The following is a 25,614-nucleotide window of genomic DNA, read 5'->3' on the forward strand; positions in this document are numbered from 1 at the left end:
TCCTGAGTCATTGGAAGCAGCTATGTCCCTTGCTGTACGTCTTGATAGACGCCTGAGGGAGAGATCTAGGGGTCCTCACCTTCAGGACGTACTGTGCAATAAGGGTACTGCTTCCTTTGACACTTATGGTGGAGAGACACGGGTGGTTGTGCCTTGCGATGAGCCTATGCAATTAGGAGGAGCTACTCCTGGAACTACTGGCAAAAGCTTGGGACATGTGAAAGGAGTCTGCTTTTGTTGTGGCAAGAAGGGACATTTTGTGAATATTTGTACATACTTGTAGCATCAAGGTGTAAACAAAGAGAAAAAAAAGTTTAATCCCCAAATTGGTAGTGTGGGTGGGGAGCAAGAAAACCTACTTTTGTCTTTTACTGGTAGTACCTGTTTTCCCCTGTCTGCCGAGGTGGCGCTAGAGTCCAAAACTGTGAAAATCGTAGCATTAATCTACAGTGGGGCAGGAGTTAACTTGATTTATGGACAGTTTGTACACATTCATGGGTTGACTACTAATGCTTTAGAGAATAGTATTTCTGTCTTTGCAATTGACTCAGCACCTCTCGCCCAAAAATGCCTGTCGCAGGTAGTGAATGACATTCATTTCCCCGAGTGGGGTGATTTGCATCAGGAATCTATCTCCTGTTATGTGTTGGAGGGTCTGCCTGCTCGTTGGTGTTGGGCCTTACCATGGTTAAGCAAAACATAACCCCTAACCATCGATTGGCAAACGAGACAGATTCATCGATTGGAGTGATTTTTGCATGGACAACTGTCTTAATGCATCGTTCTCTATGGTTATCACACTAAAACTGTACCCTCGTTATTTCTGAAGTGTTTTCTGAGAGTGGTAATCAGGAGTTGCCTCCGCACCGGGAGTATGACTGTCCCGTCAATCTTATTCCCGGAGCTAAATTGCCCAAATCTCGGTTGTATAATCTTTCGGAACCCTAAAGAAAGGCTATGCGAGAGTATATCACCGAGAGTTTGGAAAAGGGACATATTAGACCATCCAAGTCCCCAGTGGCTGCTGGATTTTTCTTTGTAAAGAAAAAGGATGGTATCCTGAGACCATGTCTGGACTTCCGTGAGCTCAATCGTATTACCGTCCGTGATCCTTACCCCCTTCCTTTGATTCCGGGTTTGTTTAGTCAGATTGTCGGTGCCAAGGTGTTCTCTAAATTGGATCTGAGGGGGGGCATATAATCTGGTAAGGATCAAGGAAGGGGATGAGTGGAAGACCGCATTTAATACCCCTTAGGGTCATTTTGAAAACCTGGTCATGCCCTTTGGTTAACCAATGCTCCTGTGGTTTTCAACACTTTGTCAATGACATCTTTCATCATCTGGTGGAGAGGTTTGTCGTTGTATACCTTGATGACATACTAATTTATTTGCCTAATATGGAGACTCATCAGGAATCATGTGAGACAGGTGTTACAGATCCTAAAGAGAAAATAAGTTGTATGCTAAGATGGAAAAGTGTGTATTTGCTGTACAGAAAGTGCAATTTCTGGGTTACCTGCTCTCATCCTCAGGTTTTTGTATGGATCCCGAGAAGGTCCGTGCCGTGTTGGACTGGGATCGACCCGAAAATCTGAAAGCGGTTTTTGGGGTTTACCAACTACTACCGTAGATTTATTTTGAACTATTCATCGGTGGTTAAACCTTTAACAGACATGACTAGGAAGGGTGCTGATATTTCTATCTGGTCTGATGCGGCATTACAGGCCTTTTCTGCTGTGAAAGAATGTTTTGCTTCGGCCCCTATTCTGGTGCAACTGGACGTGTCTCAGCCATTTATTGTTGAGGTTGACGCGTCTGAGGTAGGGGTAGGAGCAATATTGTCGCAGGGTCCTTCAACCAGTAAATGGCGCCCATGTGCATTTTTCTCTAAAAGACTGTCGACTGCTGAAAGGAATTATGATGTGGGGAATAGGGAATTGCTGGCCAGTAAGTTGGCGTTCGAGGAATGGCGGCATTGGTTGAAAGGAGCAATTCATCCTATTACGGTAATTACGGATCACAAGAATCTGGCCTACATGGAGTCGCTAAGCGACTGAACCCAAGGCAGGCCAGATGGTCATTGTTTTTCACCAGATTTAACTTCATCGTCACTTACCGCCCTGGGGTTAAGAACGTCAATGCGGATGCTTTGTCACGTAGCTTTCCTGGGGGGGTGAGTCTAATGACCCTAGTCCCATTTTATCTGAAGGGGTGGTTATATCCGCTCTTTATCCTGATCTGTGCCTCCAACACCCTGGCATCGAGGAGGATGCTCCGGACTCTTGTCCTCAGGGGAAGTTGTTTGTTCCCTCTGAATTACGTCACAAGGTGTGCTGGGCACCCTGGGAGTAGATCGACTGTTTCCAGATTCTGGAGAGCGTTCTGTACTCGTCTGGGTGTACAATTGTCCTTCTCTTCGGCTTTTCATCCTCATTCGAACGGACAGACGGAGCGCACTAATCAGAATCTGGAGACTTACTTGAAATGTTTTGTTTCAGAGAATCAGGAAGAGTGGTCTCTCATTTTGTGTTAGCTGAGTTTGCTATAAATAACCATAGACAGGAATCCATGATAAGTCGCAGTTTTTTGGGGCATATGGGTTCAATCCACAGTTTGGTACATTTTCTGGTGCTCAAAATTCTGGCATTTCTATTTGGCGGAAAATCCAAAATAACCTGGAAAAGATGGGCAACAGGTATAAGCGTGCGGCTGACAGGAAACGTATGAGTGGTCCGGACCTGAGAGTGGGTGATTCTGTGTGGCTGTCTACCACGAACATTAAACTTAAGGTACCCTTCTTGGAAGTGGGACAAGATTTATTGGTCCATATAAGATCACTGCCATTGTTAACCTGTAGCTTCTGTCTTGAACTTCATCAGGCATGAAAATCCATAAAGTTTTTCAAAATCGTTGTTAAAGAAATGTGTTGAACCTGTTGAGCCGTCCTCCTTGCCTCCCGCTCCTGTCATGGTGGACGGCAATTTAGAATTTCAGATCAGCAGGATTGTGGACTCCCGAGTTCTCCGGAGATCTCTCCAGTATCTTGTTCATTGGAGAGGGTAGGACCAGAGGAGAGGATGTGGGTTCCAGCGACGATGTTAATGCTAGTCGTCTGGTGAGAGCATTCCACAGAGCTCATCCTGATAAGGTTGGTCCTGGGTGCCCGGAGGTCACCCGTAGAAGGGGGGGTACTGTCACACCGGTGACAGGTTTTAGAAGGTCTGAAAGATTATCTGCACATTAGTTATCTGACAGCCTCTTTTGGTTTTGGTTTCATTTTGTCTGTGTGTTGCTTGTATGTCCACACCTTCAGGTGTGGATCATGTGACCTTTACCTCCCCCTATTTAGTCTGACTTTACCCATCACTCCTTGCTCTGGATAGCTTCATTTGGTTTTTGGAAGAGCTGGAGTGTGGTTCTAGTTGAAGTCCTGTTCATCCATCATCCATCATCCATCAGCCTCAGAAGTAAAGTGTTCCGCTTGTTGTATTTTATATTTCCCCCCCCACCTTTGTTGTTTACTAGGCCTCAGCGAGACGCTGGTTCCTTCACCAGGGAATGAGCGGGTTGTCTCTGCCCTGTCATTACCATTAGGGCATCTGACGGCCACCAGGGTTTTCTAGGTTCCTGTGTATGGACATCTCTACCATCGAAAGGTGCCCATACGGATAGGAGTTAGGGCCAGGAGCAGGGTTTTATAGGTGGTGACCCTTTTCCTTCCCTAGCGGTGAGGCCTAGTGTCTTTTCCCTTCCTTCTTGTTGTCTTTTGGTGTTCTCCCCTACTACATCCGTGACAGGAACATGACCAGTGACTGTATTTGTGAGTTATAACCTCCCTTCTGATCCTCAGCTGTGTGATGTAACCAGCAATCAGACTCTCCAAATAACACAGAATCTTAGGTGTGGACAGGAAGCCAGTACCTCTATGTGTTTCTATGGAAGCCTCAATGCTAAACTCATAGGGATGGATAGATAATCAGGATAACTGACTTCCTGTCCTGTGTCAGTTGGAGATCAGAGTATTGGTCACATGACACAGCTGACGATCAGAAGGAAGGGTATAACTCACAAATCAGTCTCTGGTAAGGAGATTACCTTCACTACAGATTACATCATGTACCTTTCTAACAGGTCAGAGAATAAAAAATGTTGTGGGAGTGCTACTTTAAGTTGATAAATTTACTCTATAATTTTAGCATATTAAATGGCACCCAAACTGTCTCAGTTGATATACTGCCCTACCTTCCTCTTAGCAGCAATATACTGTATTTAGTGCTTTATCTGGCAGATAAAGCAGCCATGTGGCAAGGTCATGTGGCCACTGTATGAAGCTCTTCTCCATACAATATACAGTCTCAGAGGGTCATATATTAAGACTGGTGTTTTAGATGCCGGTCTTAATAAGCCCCTATGCCGGCAGCAGATCCGGCGAAGTTATGTAGGCAAAATGAAGGCAAAGCAAACAGACAGTTGTTTTATCTAAGAAACTTGCCTGACTAGAACGTTAGAATAAAATAATAAATCTTTATTGTGTCTTATATATTAAAACAAGAATCGGAAACTATCACTCTGAAATAGAGTAAATCAGGCTACGGTCAGCTCCAGGTGCTGGAAGAGAGGTGCTCAAGTTACTTGTTATATAATTTCTATCTTGAGAACAATCAGCCTATCAACACTAGGTAACGCTATATAAGCACGTATCGGCTGCAGAGTTACTATATTGTTACCACAAAACAAACATCAGTTCCTGCTATTGTAGAAAGCAAGCACTCAATAAAGATGTATTATTTTATTGTAGCGTTCTATTCTGGCAAGTTTCTTAGTTTTGAGTTCAAGGGACATAAAAATGTATTAGATTAGGACAGTTGTTTTATCTACTTATCACAGGGATCAGCAACCTCCGGCACCCCAGCTGTTCAGAAACTACAACTCCCAGAATGCTTAATTCGCTTGTATGGGAGTTAGAAGAACAGCCGAGCATGTTTGCATGCTGGGAGTTGTATTTCACAGCATCTGGAGTGCCAAAGGTGGGTGATCCCTGTCCTATAACATGGACACTTATGGATAAAAAAAGAAACAAATTCCAACCAGCCCCTGTAATAATGATATTGCTTTACAACACTTGCAACGTCCCACATATGTGTGTAAATGGGACACTTTAAACATCTTAATGTATATACATGTGTTTATTAGCCTTTTATGGTATTCTCTATTATCTGGCTGGCAATTTCATTTACATCCATTCGGGGTTCTGCAGTTTTTTTAAACTGATGATTTATCCTCTGGATAGCTCATCAGCATCTGATTGGCGGGGGTCCGACACCCGGGACCCCTGCTGATCTGCTGTTTGAGAAGGCAGCGGCGCTCGCAGTAGTGCCATGGCCTTCTTGCTGTTTACCGCAGGCCTAGTGACGTCACGACTAGTATCCAATGGCCTGGGCGGAGCTAAGCTCCATTCAAGTGAACAGAGCTTAACCCCACCCAGGCCATTGATACTAGTCGTGACGTCACTGGGCCTGCGGTAAACAGCGAGAAGGCTGCGGCGCTACTGCCAGCGCCGCTGCCTGCTCAAACAGCTGATCGGCAGGGGTTCCAGGTGTCGAACCCTGCCGATCAGATACTGATGATCTATCCAGTGGATAGATCATCAGTTTAAAAAAACTGCAGAATCCTTTTAATTAGAATTGAACGGTGTAATCTTCTCTATTTTTTTTAATGGTAAAGGATTTTTTCCGCAGATTATTACTTTGCCATAATACTGCAGTACATGTGTTCATACGCTGCTGCTATTCATGTGGCTTATTACATGTGCTCATATTTCAATAATATAAACAAGAGAATTACATTTTGGCCAGCAGCATTGTTCTGTTTTTTGCGCTATTTGCATATAAGAAGCAGCTCTATTTAATGTCCCCTGGTATTATCATGGCGTACAGTGTAGGTTCTGTTCAGTTAGCCTGAGGATCACACTCCCTGTGTCACCTGCTAAATATATAGCTGTGGTGCAAGATTGCATTTCCTCTTTTCTCACAAGATAAAAATACATTTGATAGTATGCTGCTCTCCATGCACATTCATTCATTAAGAGGTGTAATAGTGTAGAATCATTGACTACCCCCGGCATCCATAATAATGAAGCTGTGCAGAGAATAGTGACGTGTAAACATATGTATCAAGAAGTGAGAGAAAGCATGCTCATTGAAATGTACAGAAATGGCTATATATACTAGTGAGTATACATTCACTTCTGCACGCAGTTTGTAAAGACCCCCACATGTTAGTGTATTGTCGGCCAAACGCGCCAATAACAACGCGTTTGTCAAACAATTAAAGGCCATGTACACTTTTGGGGGCAATCTTTTTATTATTATTACATTGTACTCATTTTGAGCTAAAAATATTTTTTTTAAGTTGGTCTTTATTAAAAATAAGGTGTCTTTTTTTCTGCACAGAGCTAGCATACTCCATTTTCAGTCTTTTCCATCAGACCAGGAGCTGATGGCTCCTTATTAGAGTTGAGCGAACACCTAGATGTTCGGGGAGTTCGGCCGAACTTTAAAAAAAAAAAGTTCGGGTTCGGGACCCGAACTTGATCCGAACTTGGACCCGAACCCCATTAAAGCCAATGGGGACCCGAACTTCACTTTATTATTTTCTGTTATAACATGGTTATAACGGAAAATAATAGTATTAGCTTTTTCAGATCTCAGTTTTCACGATCGTCAAAACTCAGATCCGACAGTATATTCTAACACAGAGGCGTTCCCATGGTGATGGGGATGCTTCAAGTTAGAATATACTAAGAACTGTGTACATAACTGCCCCTGCTGAGGGGTTAATTGTGCTAGATGTTCGGGTTCGGGGAGTTCGGCCGAACTTAAAAAAAAAAAGTTCGGGTTCGGGACCCAAACTTGATCCGAACTTGGACCCGAACCCGAACCCCATTAAAGTCAATAGGGACCCAAACTTCACTTTATTATTTTCTGTTATAACATGGTTATAACGGAAAATAATAGTATTAGCTCTTTTTAGATCTGAGTTTTCACGATCGTGAAAACTCATTTCCGACAGTATATTCTAACACAGAGGCGTTCACATGGTGATGGGGATGCTTCAAGTTAGAATATACTAAGAACTGTGTACATAACTGCCCCTGCTGAGGGGTTAATTGTGCGGATTTCAGCCCCCTGTAAAAGATCGGGTGCTGCCAGGCAGCAGGGGGCCAGACCCCCCTCCCTCCCCAGTATTAAAATCATTGGTGGCCAGTGCGGCCCCCCCCTATTAAAATCATTGGTGGTTAGTGCGGCCCCCCCTATTAAAATCATTGGTGTCCAGTGCGGCCTCCCCTCTTTCCCCCCTAATTAAAATCATTGGTTAACAACCCCCCTCCCCCCCATCATTGGTGGCAGCGGAGCCGCAGTTCCGATTGGAGTCCCAGTTTAATCGCTGGGGCTCCGATCGGTTACCATGGCAGCCAGGACGCTACTGCAGTCCAGGCTGCCATGGTTACTTAGGCTGGGCGCTCCTCCTACTGGTAAGTGACAGGTCTGTGATATAAGCAATGCGCCGCACAGACCTTTTACTTACCAGTAGGAGGAGCGCTGGCCGGCCACAGACAGCGCATGTAAGTATAATGCTGCTAAAAGTGCTAAGTAACCATGGCAGCCAGGAATGCAGTAGCGTCCTGGCTGCCATGGTAACTGATCGAAGCCCCAGCGATTAAACTAGGACTCCGATCGGAACTGCCGCTCCTCTGGCACCAATGATGGGGGGGGGGGTTGTTAACTAATGATTTTAATTAGGGGGGGAGGGGAGGCCGCACTGGACACCAATGATTTTAATAGGGGGTGGGTGGGGGTGGGGGGGCAGCACTAGCCACCAATGATTTTAATAGGGGGTGGGGGGTGCGGCACCTGAGGGGTTAATTGTGCGGATCACAGCCCCCTGTAAGAGATCAGGTGCTGCCAGGCAGCAGGGGGCCGTTATGTCCACAGTTCTCAGTATATTCTAACTTGAAGCGTCCCCATCACTATGGGAATGCCTCTGTGTTAGAATATACTGTCGGATCTGAATTTTCACGATCTAACTCAAATCCGATGGTATATTCTAACATAGAGGCGTTCCCATGGTGATGGGGACGCTTCAAGTTAAAATATGCCATCGGATTGGAGAAAACTCAGATCCGATGGTATATTAATATTACCCGAACACCGAACCCGAACTTTTACTGAAATGTTCGGGTTCGGGTGCCGAACACCGTAAAGTTCGGTACGAACCCGAACTTTACAGTTTGGGTTCGCTCAACCCTACTCCTTATGTCTAATCTCTGACCTCCTAAACACTGATTATAGCTCAGTCAGGGGCGCACCTTTAATGAGGCAGAGTGAGGCGGCACCCTCAGGCGGCGCCATCTAGGGGAAGGTGGGGGTGGCAATGTGAAACAGTAGTTCACAGTAACAGTGCAGTACTCTATGCGCTGTCACTGTGGTGGAAGAACAGCCTCCCTCTCAATACATGCCGTCCCTGCTTCTTCCTCACAGCTACCTGACTGCACTGCACAGAGCACAGTCAGTGCTCTTGTCCGTATCCACAGAGCGGCTTTCGTACAGGGCTCCGGCAGTGAATGATAACCCCTGACCAGGAAGCGCTGAAAAACAGCCCTGGCAGCAGGGAAAACCAGATCATCTTCTCCAGCTTACCCTGCTCCAGGCTATCCCCCAGGATGCCTGTAAGTGACTCTGTTTGTATATGTAGTGTATATACAGTATACATGTGTGTATGTACTGTAAATACTTGTATATACACTGTATACAGTAAATATGTGTGTAGATACTGTACATACTTGCAAAAGTATTCACCCCTTTGACTTTTTTCGTATTTTGTTACATTACAGCCTTAAGTTCAATGTTTTGTTAATCTGAATTTTATGTTATGGATCAGAACACAAAAGTCTAAGTCGGTGAAGTGAAATGAGAAAAATATATAAATTAAAACTATTGTTTAGAAATAGAAAATTGACATGTGCGTATGTATTCACCCCCTTTGTTAGGAAGCCCATAAAAAGCTCTGGTGCAACTAATTACCTTCAGAAGTCACATAATTTGTGAAATGATGTCCACCTGTGTGCAATCTAAGTGTCACATGATCTGTCATTACATATACACACCTTTTTTGAAAGGCCCCGGAGGCTGCAACACCTAAGCAAGAGGCATCACTAACCAAACACTGCAATGAAGACCAAGGAACTCTCCAAACAAATAAGGGACAATGTTGTTGAGAAGTACAAGTCAGGGTTAGGTTATAAAATATATCCAAATCTTTTATGATCCCCAGGAGCACCATCAAATCTATCATAACCAAATGGAAAGAACATGGCACAACATCAAACCTGCCAAGAGACGGCCGCCCACCAAAACTCACGGACCGGGCATTAATCAGAGAGGCAGCACAGAGACCTAAGGTAACCCTGGAGGAGCTGAAAAGTTCCACAGCAGAGACTGCAGTATCTGTACATAGGACGACAATAAGCCGTACGCTCCATAGAGTTGGGCTTTATGGCAGATTGGCCAGAAGAAAGCCATTACTTTCAGCTAAAAACAAAAAGGCATGTTGTGAATTTGCGAAAAGGCATGTGGGAGACTCCCAAAATGTATGGAGGAAGGTGCTCTGGTCTGACGAGACTAAAATGGAACTTTTCGGCTAAGAAAACGCTATGTCTGGTGCAAACCCAACACATCACCCAAAGAACACCATCCCCACAGTGAAACATGGTGGTGGCAGCATCATGCTGTGGGGTTGTTTTTCAGCAGCCGGGACTAGGAAACTGGTCAGAGTTGAGGGAAAGATGGATGGTGCTAAATACAGGGATATTCTTCAGCAAAACCAGTACCACTCTGTGCGTGATTTGAGGCTAGGACGGAGGTTCACCTTCCAGCAGGACAATGACCCCAAACACACTGCTAAAGCAACACTTGAGTGGTTTAAGGGGATGTAAATGTGTTGGAATGGCCTAGTCAAAGCCCAGATCTCAATCCAATAGAAAATCTGTGGTCAGACATAAAGATTGCTGTTCACAAGCGCAAACCATCCAACTTGAGGGAGCTGGAGCAGTTTTGCAAGGAGGAATGGGCAAAAATCCCAGTGGTAAGATGTGGCAAGCTCATAGAGACTTATCCAAAGCGACTTGGAGCTGTGATCGCCGCAAAAGGTGGCTCTACAAAGTATTGACTTTAGGGGGGTGAATAGTTATGCACATTGACTATTTCTGTTATTTTGTCCTATTTGTTGTTTGCTTCACAATAAAAAAAATAAAAATAAATCTTCAAAGTTGTGGACATGTTCTGTAAATTACATGATGCAAATCCTCAAACAATCCATGTTAATTTCAGGTTGTGAGGCACCAAAAAAAGTCAAGGGGAATACTTTTGCAAGGCACTGTATATGTACGTGTGTACATGTGTATATAGTGAATACAGTATATATATCTGCGTATGTACTGTATATACTGTATACTATAAATATTTGTGTACATACTGTATACAGTGTATACACACTGAGCAAAAATATAAACGCAACACTTTCGGTTTTGCTCCCATTTTCCATGAGCTGAACTCAAAGAGCTGAACTCAAAGAGCTGAACTCTACATACACAAAAGACCCATTACTCTCAAATATTGTTCACAAATCTGTCTAAATCTTTGTTAGTGAGCACTTCTCCTTTAAACATAGAAACATAGAATGTGTTGGCAGATAAGAACCATTTGGCCCATCTAGTCTGCCCAATATACTGAGTACTATGGATAGCCCCCGGCTATGAAGGATGGCCTTATGCCTATCCCATGCATGCTTAAACTCCTTCACTGTATTTGCAGCTACCACTTCTGCAGGAAGGCTATTCCATGCATCCACTACTCTCTCAGTAAAGTAATACTTCCTGATATTACTTTTAAACCTTTGCCCCTGTAATTTAAAACGATGTCCTCTTGTAGCAGTTTTTCTTCTTTTAAATATTCTCTCCTCTTTTACCTTGTTGATTCCCTTTATGTATTTAAAAGTTTCTATCATATCCCCTCTATCTCGTCTTTCTTCCAAGCTATACATGTTAAGGTCCTTTAATCTTTCCTGGTAAGTTTTATCCTGCAATCCATGTACTAGTTTAGTAGCTCTTCTCTGAACTCTCTCCAAAGTATCAATATCCTTCTGGAGATATGGTCTCCAGTACTGAGCACAATACTCCAAATGAGGTCTCACTAGTGCTCTGTAGAGCGGCATGAGCACCTCCCTCTTTCTACTGGTAATGCCTCTCCCTATACACCCAAGCATTCTGCTAGCATTTCCTGCTGCTCTATGACATTGTCTGCCTACCTTTAAGTCTTCTGAAATAATGACCCCTAAATCCCTTTCCTCAGATACTGAGGTTAGGACTGTATCACTGATTTTATATTCTGCTCTTGGGTTTTTACGCCCCAGGTGCATTATCTTAAACTTATCAACATTAAATTTTAGTTACCAGATTTTTGACCATTCCTCTAGTTTTCCTAAATCCTTTTCCATTTGGTGTATCGCTCCAGGAACATCAACCCTGTTACAAATCTTTGTGTCATCAGCAAAAAGACACACCTTACCATCGAGGCCTTCTGCAATTTCGCTGATAAAGATATTAAACAATATGGGTCCCAGAACAGATCCCTGAGGTACCCCACTGGTAACAAGACCATGGTCTGAATATATTCCATTGACTACAACCCTCTGTTGTCTGTCCCTCAGCCACTGCCTAATCCATTTAACAATATGGGAGTCCAAGTACAAAGACTGCTGAGACTTTGCTGAGATAATCCATCCCACCTCACAGGTGTGGCATATCAAGGTGCTGATTAGACAGCATGAATATTGCACAGGTGTGCCTTAGACTTCCCACAATAAAAGTCCACTCTGAAATGTGCAGTTTGATCACACAGCACAATGTCACAGATGTCGCAACGTTTGAGGGAGCGTGCAATTGGCATGCTGACTGCAGGAATGTCTACCAGAACTGTTGCCCGTGCAATGAATGTTCATTTCTCTACCATAAGCCATCTCCAACGGCATTTCAGAGAATTTGGCAGTACATCCAACCAGCCTCACAACTGCAGACCACGTGTAACCACACCAGCCCAGGACCTCCACATCCAGCATGTTCACCTCCATGATCGTCTGAGACCAGCCACCATAGAGTTGGGCTTTATGGCAGATTGGCCAGAAGAAAGCCATTACTTTCAGCTAAAAACAAAAAGGCATGTTGTGAATTTGCGAAAAGGCATGTGGGAGACTCCCAAAATGTATGGAGGAAGGTGCTTTGGTCTGACGAGACTAAAATTGAACTTTTCGGCTAAGAAAACGCTATGTCTGGTGCAAACCCAACACATCACCCAAAGAACACCATCCCCACAGTGAAACATGGTGGTGGCAGCATCATGCTGTGGGGTTGTTTTTCAGCAGCCGGGACTAGGAAACTGGTCAGAGTTGAGGGAAAGATGGATGGTGCTAAATACAGGAATATTCTTGAGCAAAACCTCTACCACTCTGTGCGTGATTTGAGGCTAGGGCGGAGGTCCACCTTCCAGCAGGACAATGACCCCAAACACACTGCTAAAGCAACACTTGAGTGGTTTAAGGGGATGTAAATGTGTTGGAATGGCCTAGTCAAAGCCCAGATCTCAATCCAATAGAAAATCTGTGCAATTGGCATGCTGACTGCAGGAATGTCTACCAGAACTGTTGCCCGTGCAATGAATGTTCATTTCTCTACCATAAGCCATCTCCAATGGCATTTCAGAGAATTTGGCAGTACATCCAACAAGCCTCACAACTGCAGACCACGTGTAACCACACCAGCCCACGACCTCCACATCCAACATGTTCACCTCCATGATCGTCTGAGACCAGCCACCCGGACAGCTGCAGCAACAATCGTTTTGCATAACCAAAGAATTTATGCACAAACTGTCAGAAACCATCTGAGGAAAGCTCATCTGCATACTCGTCGTCCTCATGGGGGTCTGGACCTGACTGCAGTTCGTCGTCGTAACCGACTTGAGTGGGCAAAAGCTCACATTCCCATTTCCAAGAAATGTGCCATTATTGTACAAATGTAGTAAAATGTTAAAAAACGACAACTATTTCGTATTGCTATAATCATACCAACCCAGAGAATAACACATTTATTCCATGTGGCTGGGGAGCCATCAAAACTTTGCTATGGTGCCCAGCCTTTTCTAGTTACACCCCCTTGCCCACACTAACTAAATGGACCCAACTGCCTCCACTACAGTTTTTAATAGGGCATTATTAGATGAATACTTCTACTTTTATTGTTTTTCCTATAGTTAAGTGTATAAAGGAATATTGAAAAACGCTTTTTAGAGTAGAAGTGTTCGTCAGTGTTATCTACAACACAGGGTTTGTAGGAGTATTAGTTTTAAACATTGCTTGCTTATGTTGTTAGTATGCTTTAGCTACACCAGCACAACAAATTTAATTACGTTAATTAAGAAGACAGATAATGAGAGCTCTAGCTGGCATTACTTATTCCTGGTTCGAAGTCAGCAGATTTCTTAAACACATTAATGATATTACACAGGGCATTTAAATCGAAAACAGATTTATTTTCATGTATTACTTTCAGAAATTATAAACTGCATTATGAGCTGATATCTACTGCCCACCTAAGCTGTATAATGGGTCATACATTAGTAAATCAGATCTTAGTTTGTGTTCGAAGAAGGGTGTAAAGACCCCTTTACACTACCCAATAATTGAGCAGATTATCACCAACAAGCATTTGTGCGAACACTCGTTAGCAATAATTGGCCCAATTAAAGGTGCCGTCAATTAACCGATGAACGAGCAAAACGTTTGTTAATCAGGTAATAGATTGTTGGTGGGTTTGTGGGCAGCGGATCGTACTTTCTAAGGGTACATTCACATCTCCGTTTGGCCGGATCCGACAGGCTGTTCCATCCAAGAACATCCTGCTGGAGTTCACCTGATCCAGCAGTGCTGGATATTACTGTTCGCTCTCATACCCTATAGCAGGGGTGGGGAACCGCAGGATCATTTCATGTGGCCCCTGGCCCCGTGCCAGAACATATTGTGAAAATGCTAATGAACGCATACATTATAGAAGCAGTCATTAGCATGTGGGAGGCACAGGAAGATAAGAACTGCACTGTCTGTACTCACCTTCCCTGGCCTTCTTCCAGCCCCGCTGTGTGTACAGCGTCAGGACTTGGTGCACGTAGACACGCACGATGACCTGACGCTGTGCGCTGTCAGGTCACAGTACAGCACGGCGGGAAGAAGACCATGGAAGGTAAGTGACTCTGCCAAGAGGGGCTGGAGAGGTAAGTTTATTTATTTATTTTTAATGTCTGATCTGAGGTCTGATTGGGGCTAATCTGAGGCTAATGGAGGGTGGGGAGGGTCTGATCTAAGGCTGGAGGGGTCTGATGGGGCCTGATCTAAGGCTGAGGGGTCTGATTTGTGGCTAGGGGTCTGATCTGAGGCTAGGGGGGTCTGATCTGAGGCTGGGGGCCTATTGCGGGTCTGATCTGAGGCTGGGGGGGTCTGATGGGGACTGATCTGTGGCTGGGGGAGTCTGATTTGTGGCTGGGGGTCTGATCTGAGGATGAGGGGTCTTATCCTAGGCTGGGGGGCCTATTGGTGGGCTGATATGTGGCTGGGGGGGGTCTGATTTGTGGCTAGCGGCTGTCTGAATTGTGGCTAGGGGTCTCATCCGATGTTTGGAGGGGTCTGATTTGAGGCTGGGGGGGCTATTCGGGGTTTCATCTGAGGCTGGAGGGTCTCATGGGGGCTGATCTAAGGCTGGGGAGGGTCTGATGAAAGTCTGATCTGAGGCTGGGGGTCTGATGGGAGCTGATCTGAGGCTGGGGGGTCTGATAGGGGTCTGATCTGAGGCTGTGAGGTCTGATGGGAGTGTGATCTGAGGCTGTAGGTCTGATCTAAGGCTGGGGAGGGTCTGATGAGGGTCTGGTCTGAGGCTGGGGGTCTGATCTGAGGCAGGGGTCTGATGGGAGTCTTATCTGAAGCTAGGGAGGGTCTGATTGGGGTCTAATCTGAGGCTGGGATGTCTGATGAGAGTCTGATCTGAGATTATAGTAGGTTGGGGGGTCTGATAGGAGGCTGATTTGAGGCTGATGAAGGTGGTGGGCAGATTTTAGGCTGAGAAAAGGACAAAGGCAGGGACAATTGCGAAGAAAGAGGCAGGGACAGTGGCAGGGAGAGTGAAAGCTAGGTGAACCCCTCTCTGGAGCCCCCTGGGATGAGCTTGGCTGCCAATAATGCCAAATGCCGAATGTTACTAAATATGTAACATTCTGAACTTAAAAATTTGACTGTTATGTGTGGTCAAAATGGCGCAAAACATATATAGTGCAGGTGCCATTTTGTGCTGCAAAAATACAGCGCTCTAGGTTTTTTTTTAATTGAAGGGCAATTTCTGTAGCTTATCCCTAAGTCAGTTATACTGCATGTTTGACCAAATATAGCTGTCATATTTTTAAGTTGAGAATTTCGTATGGCCTGCAAATGATGTTACAAATATCCAAATAGCCCTCGGCAGCAAATAGGTTCCCCACCCCTGACCTATAGAAATGAATGGAGACCACAATGCATAAGCATGACTACAACTCCATTCACTTCTATGGGACTGCTGGAAATAGCGGAGCCGGCGCTTAGCTATATCCGGAACTCCCACAGAAATGAAGAGGCAGCTGCTCTCCACACACTTCGAGGGTCCCAGAGGTTGTACCCGCACCTATCCGATATTACTGCCATATCTTAGTGATACGCCACCAATGTCTCAGGTGGTTTCAACCCCTTTAACCCCTTTAGGACACATGACGTATGGGTACGGCATGTTTCCCGAGTCCTTAAGGACACATGAAGTACCGGTACGTCATGTGTTGTTCCGATCACTGCCGCCCGGCCGGCTGTGATCGGAACAAGGTGCCTGCTCAAATCATTGAGCAGGCACCTCGGCTAAATGCGCGGGGGGGTCCCGTGACCCCCCCATGTCCGCGATCGCAACAAACCGCAGGTCAATTCAGACCTGCGGTTTGTTGCGCTTTCTGCTGTTTCTGATCGCTGCGGTCCCTGACCGCGGCGATCAGAAACTTTAGTGTGCCGAAAATATATTTTTATCACCCCCCCCTGCACCTCTGAATGATTTTAGCCCGGTGGGAGGTGCAGGGGGGGTGTTGCGGGCGGTGGGGGCGGTGCGGGAGGCGGGCGGTGCGGCAGGCGGGATCGCGATCCCCCGCCCGCCTCCCATTGAATAATCGTTGGTGTAGAGTGGGTATACCAGGGTGCCAGCACATTGCTGGCACCCTGGTATAAACGGCTGACATCAGTGATGCGATGTCAGCCGTTTAACCCTTTCCATACAGCGGTCCGTACGGACCGCTGTATGGAAAAAGTTAACAGTAAGAGGGAGCTCCCTCCCTCTCCGATCGGGGGGCTGCTGTGCCTTTGCAGCCCCCCGATGGGGAGGGAGAGAGCCCCCAGAGAGCCCCCCGCCAGATCCCATCCTTACCCTTCCCCGTCTGCGCAGTTCTGAGCAGACGGGGAAGGTTCCCATGGCAACAGGACGCCTCTCAGGCGTCCTGCTGTCCATGGTGCTGAACAGATCTGTGGTGAAAGCATAGATCTGTTCAGTGTAAGTAAAATACAGTACAGAACAATATATATTGTACTGTACTGTATTATACAGACATCAGACCCACTGGATCTTCAAGAACCAAGTGGATCTGGGTAAAAAAAAAAGTGAAAAAAAGTGAAAAAAAAGTAAAAATCAAAAAACACATTTATCACTGATTAAAAATTAAAAAAATAACATTCCCTACACATGTTTGGTATCGCCGCGTCCGTAACGACCTGATCTATAAAACGGTCATGTTACTTTACCCGAACGGTGAACGCCATAAAAATAAAAAATAAAAAACTATGATGAAATTGAAATTTTGCTCACCTTACTTCCCAAAAAAAGGTAATAAAAGTGATCAAAAAAGTCGCATGTACGCCAAAATTGTAGCAATCAAACCGTCATCTCATCCCGCAAAAAATGAGACCCTACTTAAGATAATCACCCAAAAACTGAAAAAACTATGGCTCTTAGACTATGGAGACACTAAAACATAATTTTTTTTGTTTCAAAAATGAAATCATTGTGTAAAACTTACATAAATAAAAAAAAAGTACACATATTAGGTATTGCCGCGTCCGTATCGACCGACTCTATAAAAATATCACATGACCTAACCCCTCAGGTGACCACCGTAAAAAAAAAAAAAAAAAAACTGTGTAAAAAAAGCAATTTTTTGTCATCTTACATCGCAAAAAGTGTAATAGCAAGCGATCAAAAAGTCATATGCACCCCAAAATAGTGCCAATCAAACCGTCATCTCCTCCCGCAAAAAATGAGACCCTACTTAAGATAATCGCCCAAAAACTGAAAAAACTATGACTCTTAGACTATGGAGACACTAAAACTTTTTTTTGTTTTAAAAATGAAATCATTGGGTAAAACTTACATAAATTAAAAAAATGTAATACATATTAGGTATCGCCGCGTCCGTGACAACCTGCTCTATAAAATTACCACATGATCTAACCTGTCAGATGAATGTTGTAAATAACAAAAAAAAAAAACGGTGCCAAAAAAGCTAATTCTTGTTACCTTGCCGCACAAAAAGTGTAATATAGAGCAACCAAAAATCATATGTACCCTAAACTAGTACCAACAATACTGCCACCCTATCCCGTAGTTTCTAAAATGGGGTCACTTTTCTGGAGTTTCTACTCTAGGGGTGCATCAGGGGGGCTTCAAATGGGACATGGTGTCAAAAAAACAGTCCAGCAAAACCTGCCTTCCAAAAACCGTATGGCATTCCTTTCCTTCTGCGCCCTGCCGTGTGCCCGTACAGCGGTTTACGACCACATATGGGGTGTTTCTGTAAACTACAGAATCAGGGCCATAAATAATGAGTTTTGTTTGGCTGTTAACCCTTGCTTTGTAACTGGAAAAAAAATATTAAAATGGAAAATCTGCCAAAAATGTGAAATTTTGAAATTGTGTCTCTATTTTCCATTAAATCTTGTGCAACACCTAAAGGGTTAACAAAGTTTGTAAAATCAGTTTTGAATACCTTGAGGGGTGTAGTTTCTTAGATGGGGTCACTTTTATGGAGTTTCTACTCTAGGGGTGCATCAGGGGGGCTTCAAATGGGACATGGTGTCAAAAAAACAGTCGGCGCACCTTTCACTCTACGCCCCGCTGTGTGGCCATACAGTAGTTTACAGCCACATATGGGGTGTTTCTGTGAACGGCAGAGTCAGGGCAATAAAGATACAGTTTTGTTTGGCTGTTAACCCTTGCTTTGTTAGTGAAAAAAATGGGTTAAAATTGAAAATTAGGCAAAAAAATGAAATTCTCAAATTTCATCTCCATTTGCCAATAACTCTTGTGCAACACCTAAAGTGTTAACGACGTATGTAAAATCAGTTTTGAATACCTTGAGGGGTGTAGTTTCTTAGATGGGGTCACTTTTAGGGAGTTTCTACTCTAGGGGTGCATCAGGGGGCTTCAAATGGGACATGGTGTAAATAAACCAGTCCATAAAAATCAGCCCTCCAAAAACCATACGGCGCACCTTTCACTCTACGCCCCGCTGTGAGGCCGTACAGTAGTTTACGGCCACATATTGGGTGTTTCTGTAAACAGCAGAGTCAGGGCAATAAAGATACAGTCTTGTTTGGCTGTTAACCCTTGCTTTGTTAGTGGAAAAAATGGGTTAAAATGAAAAATTAGACAAAAAAATCAAATTCTCAAATTTCCTCCCCATTTGCCAATAACTCTTGTGCAACACCTAAAGGGTTAACAATGTATGCAAAATCAGTTTTGAATACCTTGAGGGGTGTAGTTTCTTAGATGGGGTCATTTTTGGGTGGTTTCTATTATGTAAGCCTCGCAAAGTGACTTCAAACCTGAACTGGTCCCTAAAAATTGAGTTTTTGTAAATTTCGGAAAAATTTCAAGATTTGCTTCTAAACTTCTAAGCCTTATAACATCCCCAAAAAATAAAATATCATTCCCAAAACAATTCAAGCATGAAGTAGACATATGGGGAATGTAAAGTCATCACAATTTTTTGGGGTATTACTATGTATTACAGAAGTAGAGAAACTGAAACTTTGAAATTTGCTAATTTTTCCAAATTTTTGGTAAATTAGGTATTTTTTTGTGCAAAAAAAAAATAATTTTTTTGACTTCATTTTACCAGTGTCATGAAGTACAATATGTGACGAAAAAACAATCTCAGAATGGCCTGGATAAGTCAAAGCATTTTAAAGTTATTAGCACTTAAAGTGACACTGGTCAGATTTCCAAAAAATGGCCTGGTCCTTAAGGTGAAAATGAGCCCGGTCCTTAAGGGGTTAAAGCTTTGAAACCAGACTGTTTTTAAGGCTATAATAACGTCAGGTATGATCTTGCCGAAGAGGGAGATTTATGAAAACTGGTGTAAAGTAGAACTGTCCTAGTTGTCCATAGCAACCAGATTCCACCTTTCTTTTTTCAGAACTCCTTTGGAAAATAATAGATGGGATCTGATTGGTTGCTATGGGCAATTATGCTTGCTTTGGTTTTCCTAAGTGTTTTTCATTTTCTAAATCACCTTATCGATGGCCAATAAGAGGTAAGAGCCCCCTCTAAATTGCCGGTGGAGTCCTTACAATCTTCAGCTGGCATGCTCCACAAAGATTTAATTTATAAAAGCCATAGATGATCCTTCCTTAACAAGGGCACGGCTTTTATTTCCCATACATCATGGAGCAGATGCACATTATATGACATTGTGCTCAAGTATGAATAGCAATAAGTGGCGGCTGTGAGGACTCCGCGTACCATACGTGGAGCTTCAGGCGTGAAAGGAAGGAGCTATTCAAAATCAGAGCTATACAGTAGTATGCACTGAAGAATATGAATAGAGAGAAGACAGGTTCTGTAATGACTCAGCTTTCTGATGAGCTCTACCTATCAGCTCTGATGCCTGCTCTGTTGGTCTACTAATAGTATGAACCACACGTGACATTAACCTGCTAAAGCTCGAAGAAGAAGGACAGATATTGCCTAAAGGTTGAGGAACGCATGGCCCCTTCAAGGGATTGGCCCACAAAAAATATTCTACAGTTTTCAACCCAGCACCTGGATCGGAATACTTTTGTAATTGCATGTAATTAAAAATGTATTATAGCTACTGAGTTATTTTAAGAAAGCTACCTGTATAGCGCCACCTGCTGTTTGTTATTTTTCTAACTTCTATGTCCTGCTTATTGAGATGGAAGCACATGCTCAGTTCCATCCTTCAACTGCCACCATCTGTCGCAGACAGGGCACACCCTCTGAGAAAGGACAAGTCCCCTAAGCTAACAGCTTGAAATAAATCTAGCTGAACAGTTGGAGCAATGAATGGGGAGATCTCTGGATCCATGTTTGTTAGAAAGAAGTTGTCATGTACTAGATTAAGTATTATTTTCATTTTTTACATTAATCATGTGATAACCCATTTAATAAAAAATAAAAAAGATGAAAATCAGACCTCATATATCTGTTTTTAACAAAACTAGAATCACACCTCTACCTCACATGGATCCAGAGATCTCCCAGTTCATAGCTCCAATTACTCAGCTAGATTAATTTCAAGATGGTTGCTCAGGGGCATGTCCTTTCTCAGAGGGTGTGTCCTGTCTGCTGCAGCTAGTGGCAGTTGAATGATGGATCAACTTGCAGGATAACAGGCTGAACTGGATGGACAAATGTATTTTTTCAGCCTTATAAACGAAACTAAATTAAAACTATGAACTGAGCATGTGACTCCATCTCAGTGAGTCTGCAGCCGCTCTCTCCCTGTAACTGGTACATCTTCTAACAGTAGATACAACTGGTGGTAGTTGAAAGATCTGAGCATGTGTGTCCACCTCAGCAATGTCACTGAGGTGGATGGAGAAATAAGTAAAAGATCCAACAGCAGGGGGCGCTATACAGATACATTTTATTGAATAACTCAATGGCCATACTATTTTTTTTAAATTACATGCAATTACAAAAAAATATAGAATATTTTTCATGGGACAACCCCTTTAGATGGCATTTGGTCCAGCAGCTCATATTTCAGTGCTTCTTTGCAGCTCTTTAATTTGGTCATACAGTACATGCTCACTAATATAACGTTCAGTAGTCATCCTCTAGCATGTTCTCTAGGTCTAGGTAAGTTTGGCAACAGCAGACATAATGTATATCAACTGTGGCATAACGATAGAAGAATATAGTAGAAGCAGCCTCTTCCCTGTACACAATATACAAGTAGCAACCCCCTCGTTCCAGGGTTGTGTCTGACACAGGTATGAGCGGCAGTACCAGATATAGACGTATACTGTACATTGCAGCGTTGGATACTGCAGCAAAGGGGCTGCTGCTATCCAGTCAGCACCATAACCATTTGTTCTGCTGATCATTGAGCTATTAGAGGTTAACGAGAGAACAGACCATAATGATAGGCCAACAATCAATGCTACAGCACATCAGCAATACACATTTAGGGTAAATTAACACGTCCGCAAAATGGATCTGGATCCGTTCGGCAACATTGCGGAACGGATCCAGACCCATTCATTTTCAACGGTGCCGGAAAAGATGCGGACAGCACACAGGCTCACTGGCCTATTCAAACAGCTGATCGGTGGTGGTGCCAGGTATCGGACCCTCACGGATCAGATACTGATGACCTATCCTATGGATAAATCATCAATATCTAATTGCGCATTTACATGCATTGATTGAGCAGGCAATGATAGGGAATGAACTGTTCTTTCCCAATAATTGCCTGCTCGTCAGAGGACGTGAGAGCGACATTACATGAGCGACATTAGATCTGTGTAGAGGGAACTTAACTCCCGGAAAACCCCTTTAAAAAGCGGCTTCAATGAATATCACAATATTAGAAGTATATATAAGAAAACAGTTCTGTAACGCTCTGCCCATTCCAAAAAGTCTAAGACACCTGCCCTCTAAGGGTCCATTTACACATCCATATGTGTTTTGCGGATCCACGGTTCCGCGGATCCGCAAAACACGGACACCGGCAATGTGCCTTCTGCATTTTGTGGACCGCACATCGCCGGCACTATAATAGAAAATGCCTAATCTTGTCCGCAATTGCAGACAAGAATAGGACATGTTTTATTTTTTTCGGGAACGGAATTGCAGACCCAGAAGTGCGGATCCGCATTTCCGGATCTGGACAGCACATCGTGTGGCCCCATAGAAATGAATGGGTCCGCAATTCCGTTCCGCAAAATGAGGAACCGAATTGTGGACGTGTGAATGGACCCTTAGAACATGAACTGTTATCAGTTTAACAAATTTGCTGGAAGTAAGGAATGACTTACTTGACTTTCAGGCTGGCCAGCATCGCTTTATCAATCCTGCAAGAATCAAATCGATAAGACAATTAATTATTCAGTTTTTACTTACTGTACACAAAGCTTTAACAAGTGCGCATTGACCGAGGGATTAGATGCAGTTGTCCCAGCTAAAATCTGAAGCTGATTGATCACCCTTAAAAGCAGAGCGACTTCATCAGCAGAAGCATAATGACCGGCACGGAAAAGGAAAATGCGGTTCTGCTGTGTGGAAATGTCGGTTTATGGCATCTGGATGGTCTGAATGGCGACCAGTCCACCGCCCAGCTGGAAAGCATGATTAGAATAATACATAAGAAATATGGGAATCGCTCATACTGCAATGGATACATTATGTTAATGTGGGAGTTTCATTTCACAAGTCGAAACATTAAGGTGAATAGATTGAGGGAGAGTTATTAACACTTTCCTAGACTGCCATAAACTGTGCCAAATATATCAGAGTGACGCACGCCGTGTGATAAATTTGGTGCAATCTGATAGAAATGTTGGAAACATCTCCTGAATGCCACCTTTTGACTAGTTTATTATAAACTAATATTTGCACCAAAGGGGTTTGCCCATCTGGGATATTGATGGTATATCGTTAGGCTATGCCATCAATGTCAGATAGGTGTGGGTCCCAAGTGTGAGACCGGCTCCTATCTAGAGAATGGGGCCCCTGAAGTGAAGGAGAGCACACAGCACTCGCACCGCCACCTTCAGTTCACCGCTATGGGAGTTCTGAAAATTGCCAAGCACTGGCTTGGCTATTCCTGGCAGTCCTATAGCAATGAATGGAGAGGAAGCTGTGCTTGCGAGCTGCCCTTTCCATTCTATCCTAGTGATATGCCATCAATGTCCCAGACGGGCAAACCTGTCACGGCGCGGTGTGGATGGTAAACTCCACACCGAACACGGGAGAGAAGGGAAGAGGTACTAGGCCTAGAAACTAGGGAAAGGGGAAAGGTCACCACCTAGTGAATCCCTAAACCGAGCCCTGACTACTATCAGTATGAAGAGACCTGGGAATGTTCATATGCAGGAGCCTAGAGACCTATCTGATCCTAAAGTGCCCTGGAAATAGTGTCAGGACAAAATATGACCTGTTCCTTCCCAGCTGACGGAATAGGAGACTCCCTCAGGCCTAATACCAATAGATAGGGGAATACAACAAACTAGAAATAGGAAAGACACTTAACTCCAAAGTAAGCTGAATAGCAGGAACTCAATAGAGAACCAAACACCAGCACTTCCACAACCAGAAAGGAGCTATCAACCGCATAGCATTATGGGTGACACCAGACTAAATAGAGGAGTTGGAATGATCATTTAAGCTACACCTGAGATGAGAGGTGTGGTCATAACCAGCAACAACACAGAAACAAGTGAAACCATAGAGGCTGTCAGATCATATCACGTGCAGCCAGTCTCTTAGATCTTCTGACCCCTGTCACGGGAGAGACCGTGACACAACCCCTTTAATATATTTGGCAAATTTTATAACTTTTTTTAGTCACTCCACCATTTCTAGACACTTTTTAACACTGTAAATCTCCCTTAAGGCAAGATAAAATAATAATAAAATTTTTACATCTACCGCACTACCAACTCTATGGCTGTCAGCAGTTTTGTGGATGCAAAACTGCCATGAGACATAGGTAGGGGCAGAAAACAGGAGGTGATAGATACCTCTGTTCCTCTGTGCTTTTAATCAATGAAGTTCTGGAAAAATTCGGGACCAGGAAATGGCATGGTGCCATTTCCACAGCACTCACATCTGCTTGAAGCATACGTCCCACCATATTTATGCTCAAATTTGGATTGTGCAAGATTACATCCTTCTCACCTCTTCTCCATTGGTTTTCATTGTTTTTATGGTGTTGTAGTACTGTGATGGCATCTTTGTATGTAAGTGATATCTAGGGGTGGACTGGGAACTTAAAGAGGCCCTGAAAAAAAATACTAAAAATGGCCCCGTTTTGTAGTAGGGTCCAAACTGATGGAAGGCAGGGCCATCAATACCATATTGTGGCACATTATACCTCCCCAACAAAGCCAAATACCACAGTCCATCACAAAATACTGCCAGCAGCACAAAATACATCCCCAAAAACTTCCACTGGCCGGCCCCCTGGGCAATGGGCGTAGGAAGCGGGGGGGACGGATCCCCCCCAGGAAATAATGCGGGGGGGACAGGTTTGGTTAAATCCCCCCCAGGCTCCAGCCAGGCCAGCGGCAGTGTCTGTGTGCGGCGGGCCGGCGGCGGCAGGCAGTGTGCGGCGGCGGCGGCAGGCAGTGTGCGGCGGGGCAGGCACTGAGATGAGCGCTTCCATTGGGGAAGCGAAGCGCTCATCTCCATGGTGATTCGTTTCTGTTTATATTGCTGTCCTCAGGACAGCGATACAAACAGAAGGCTGCGGAGGAGCAGGGCAGGGAGGTGTGTCCCTTTCCTGTTCCTCTGATAGGCTGCCGACACTACTAGGCCGGCAGCCTATCAGAGGCCGGCGTAGGCGGCGCGATGACGTCATCGCGCCGGCCTGAGCCGTACAGAGCTGGAGTCAGGACACAGGCTGGAAGAGGCCTGCATCGCATCGCTCCAAAGAGCCGAGGTAAGTATAAGTGTTAATTTTTTTTAATTTTTTTTTACTATATACAATAATTAGTTGGCACATAAAAGGGGGGCACTGGTATTATACTGGCACATGATTGGGGAATTTGGGGGGGCCCTGGTATTATACTGGGCTGGCACATGATTGGGAAATTTGGGGGGGCTCTGGAATTACTGGCACAGATTGGGGGGGTGTCTGGTATTACTGGTGCCACATGATTGGGGGGTCTGTCTGGTATTACTGGCACATGATTGGGGGGGGGTCTGGTATAGTGGCACATGATTGGGGGGTCTGGTCTGGTATTACAATACTGCCACATGATTGGGTGGGTCTGGTATTACTGGCACATGGGGGGGTCTGGACCGTCTGGTATTACTGGCACATGATTGGGGGGGGGTCTGGTATAGTGGCACATGATTGGGGGATCTGGTCTGGTATTACAATACTGCCACATGATTGGGGGGGTCTGGTATTACTGGCACATGAT

General features: G+C 44.3%; 1 protein-coding gene across 5 annotated transcripts in view; it reads right to left on the reverse strand.

The window, feature by feature from the left end:
- RAP1GAP2 (RAP1 GTPase activating protein 2) overlaps positions 1-25,614 on the reverse strand; it is a 685,016-nt gene that overhangs the window by 581,775 nt on the left and 77,627 nt on the right. For all 5 annotated transcript variants that reach the window (XM_040423489.1, XM_040423484.1, XM_040423485.1 and 2 more), the window contains one exon: positions 22,504-22,539. In XM_040423489.1, coding sequence (XP_040279423.1) covers positions 22,504-22,539 — 36 coding nt within the window. The remainder of the gene's footprint in view (positions 1-22,503; positions 22,540-25,614) is intronic.

Source organism: Bufo bufo, chromosome 3, assembly GCF_905171765.1.
Source record: "Bufo bufo chromosome 3, aBufBuf1.1, whole genome shotgun sequence".
NCBI lineage: Eukaryota > Metazoa > Chordata > Amphibia > Anura > Bufonidae > Bufo > Bufo bufo.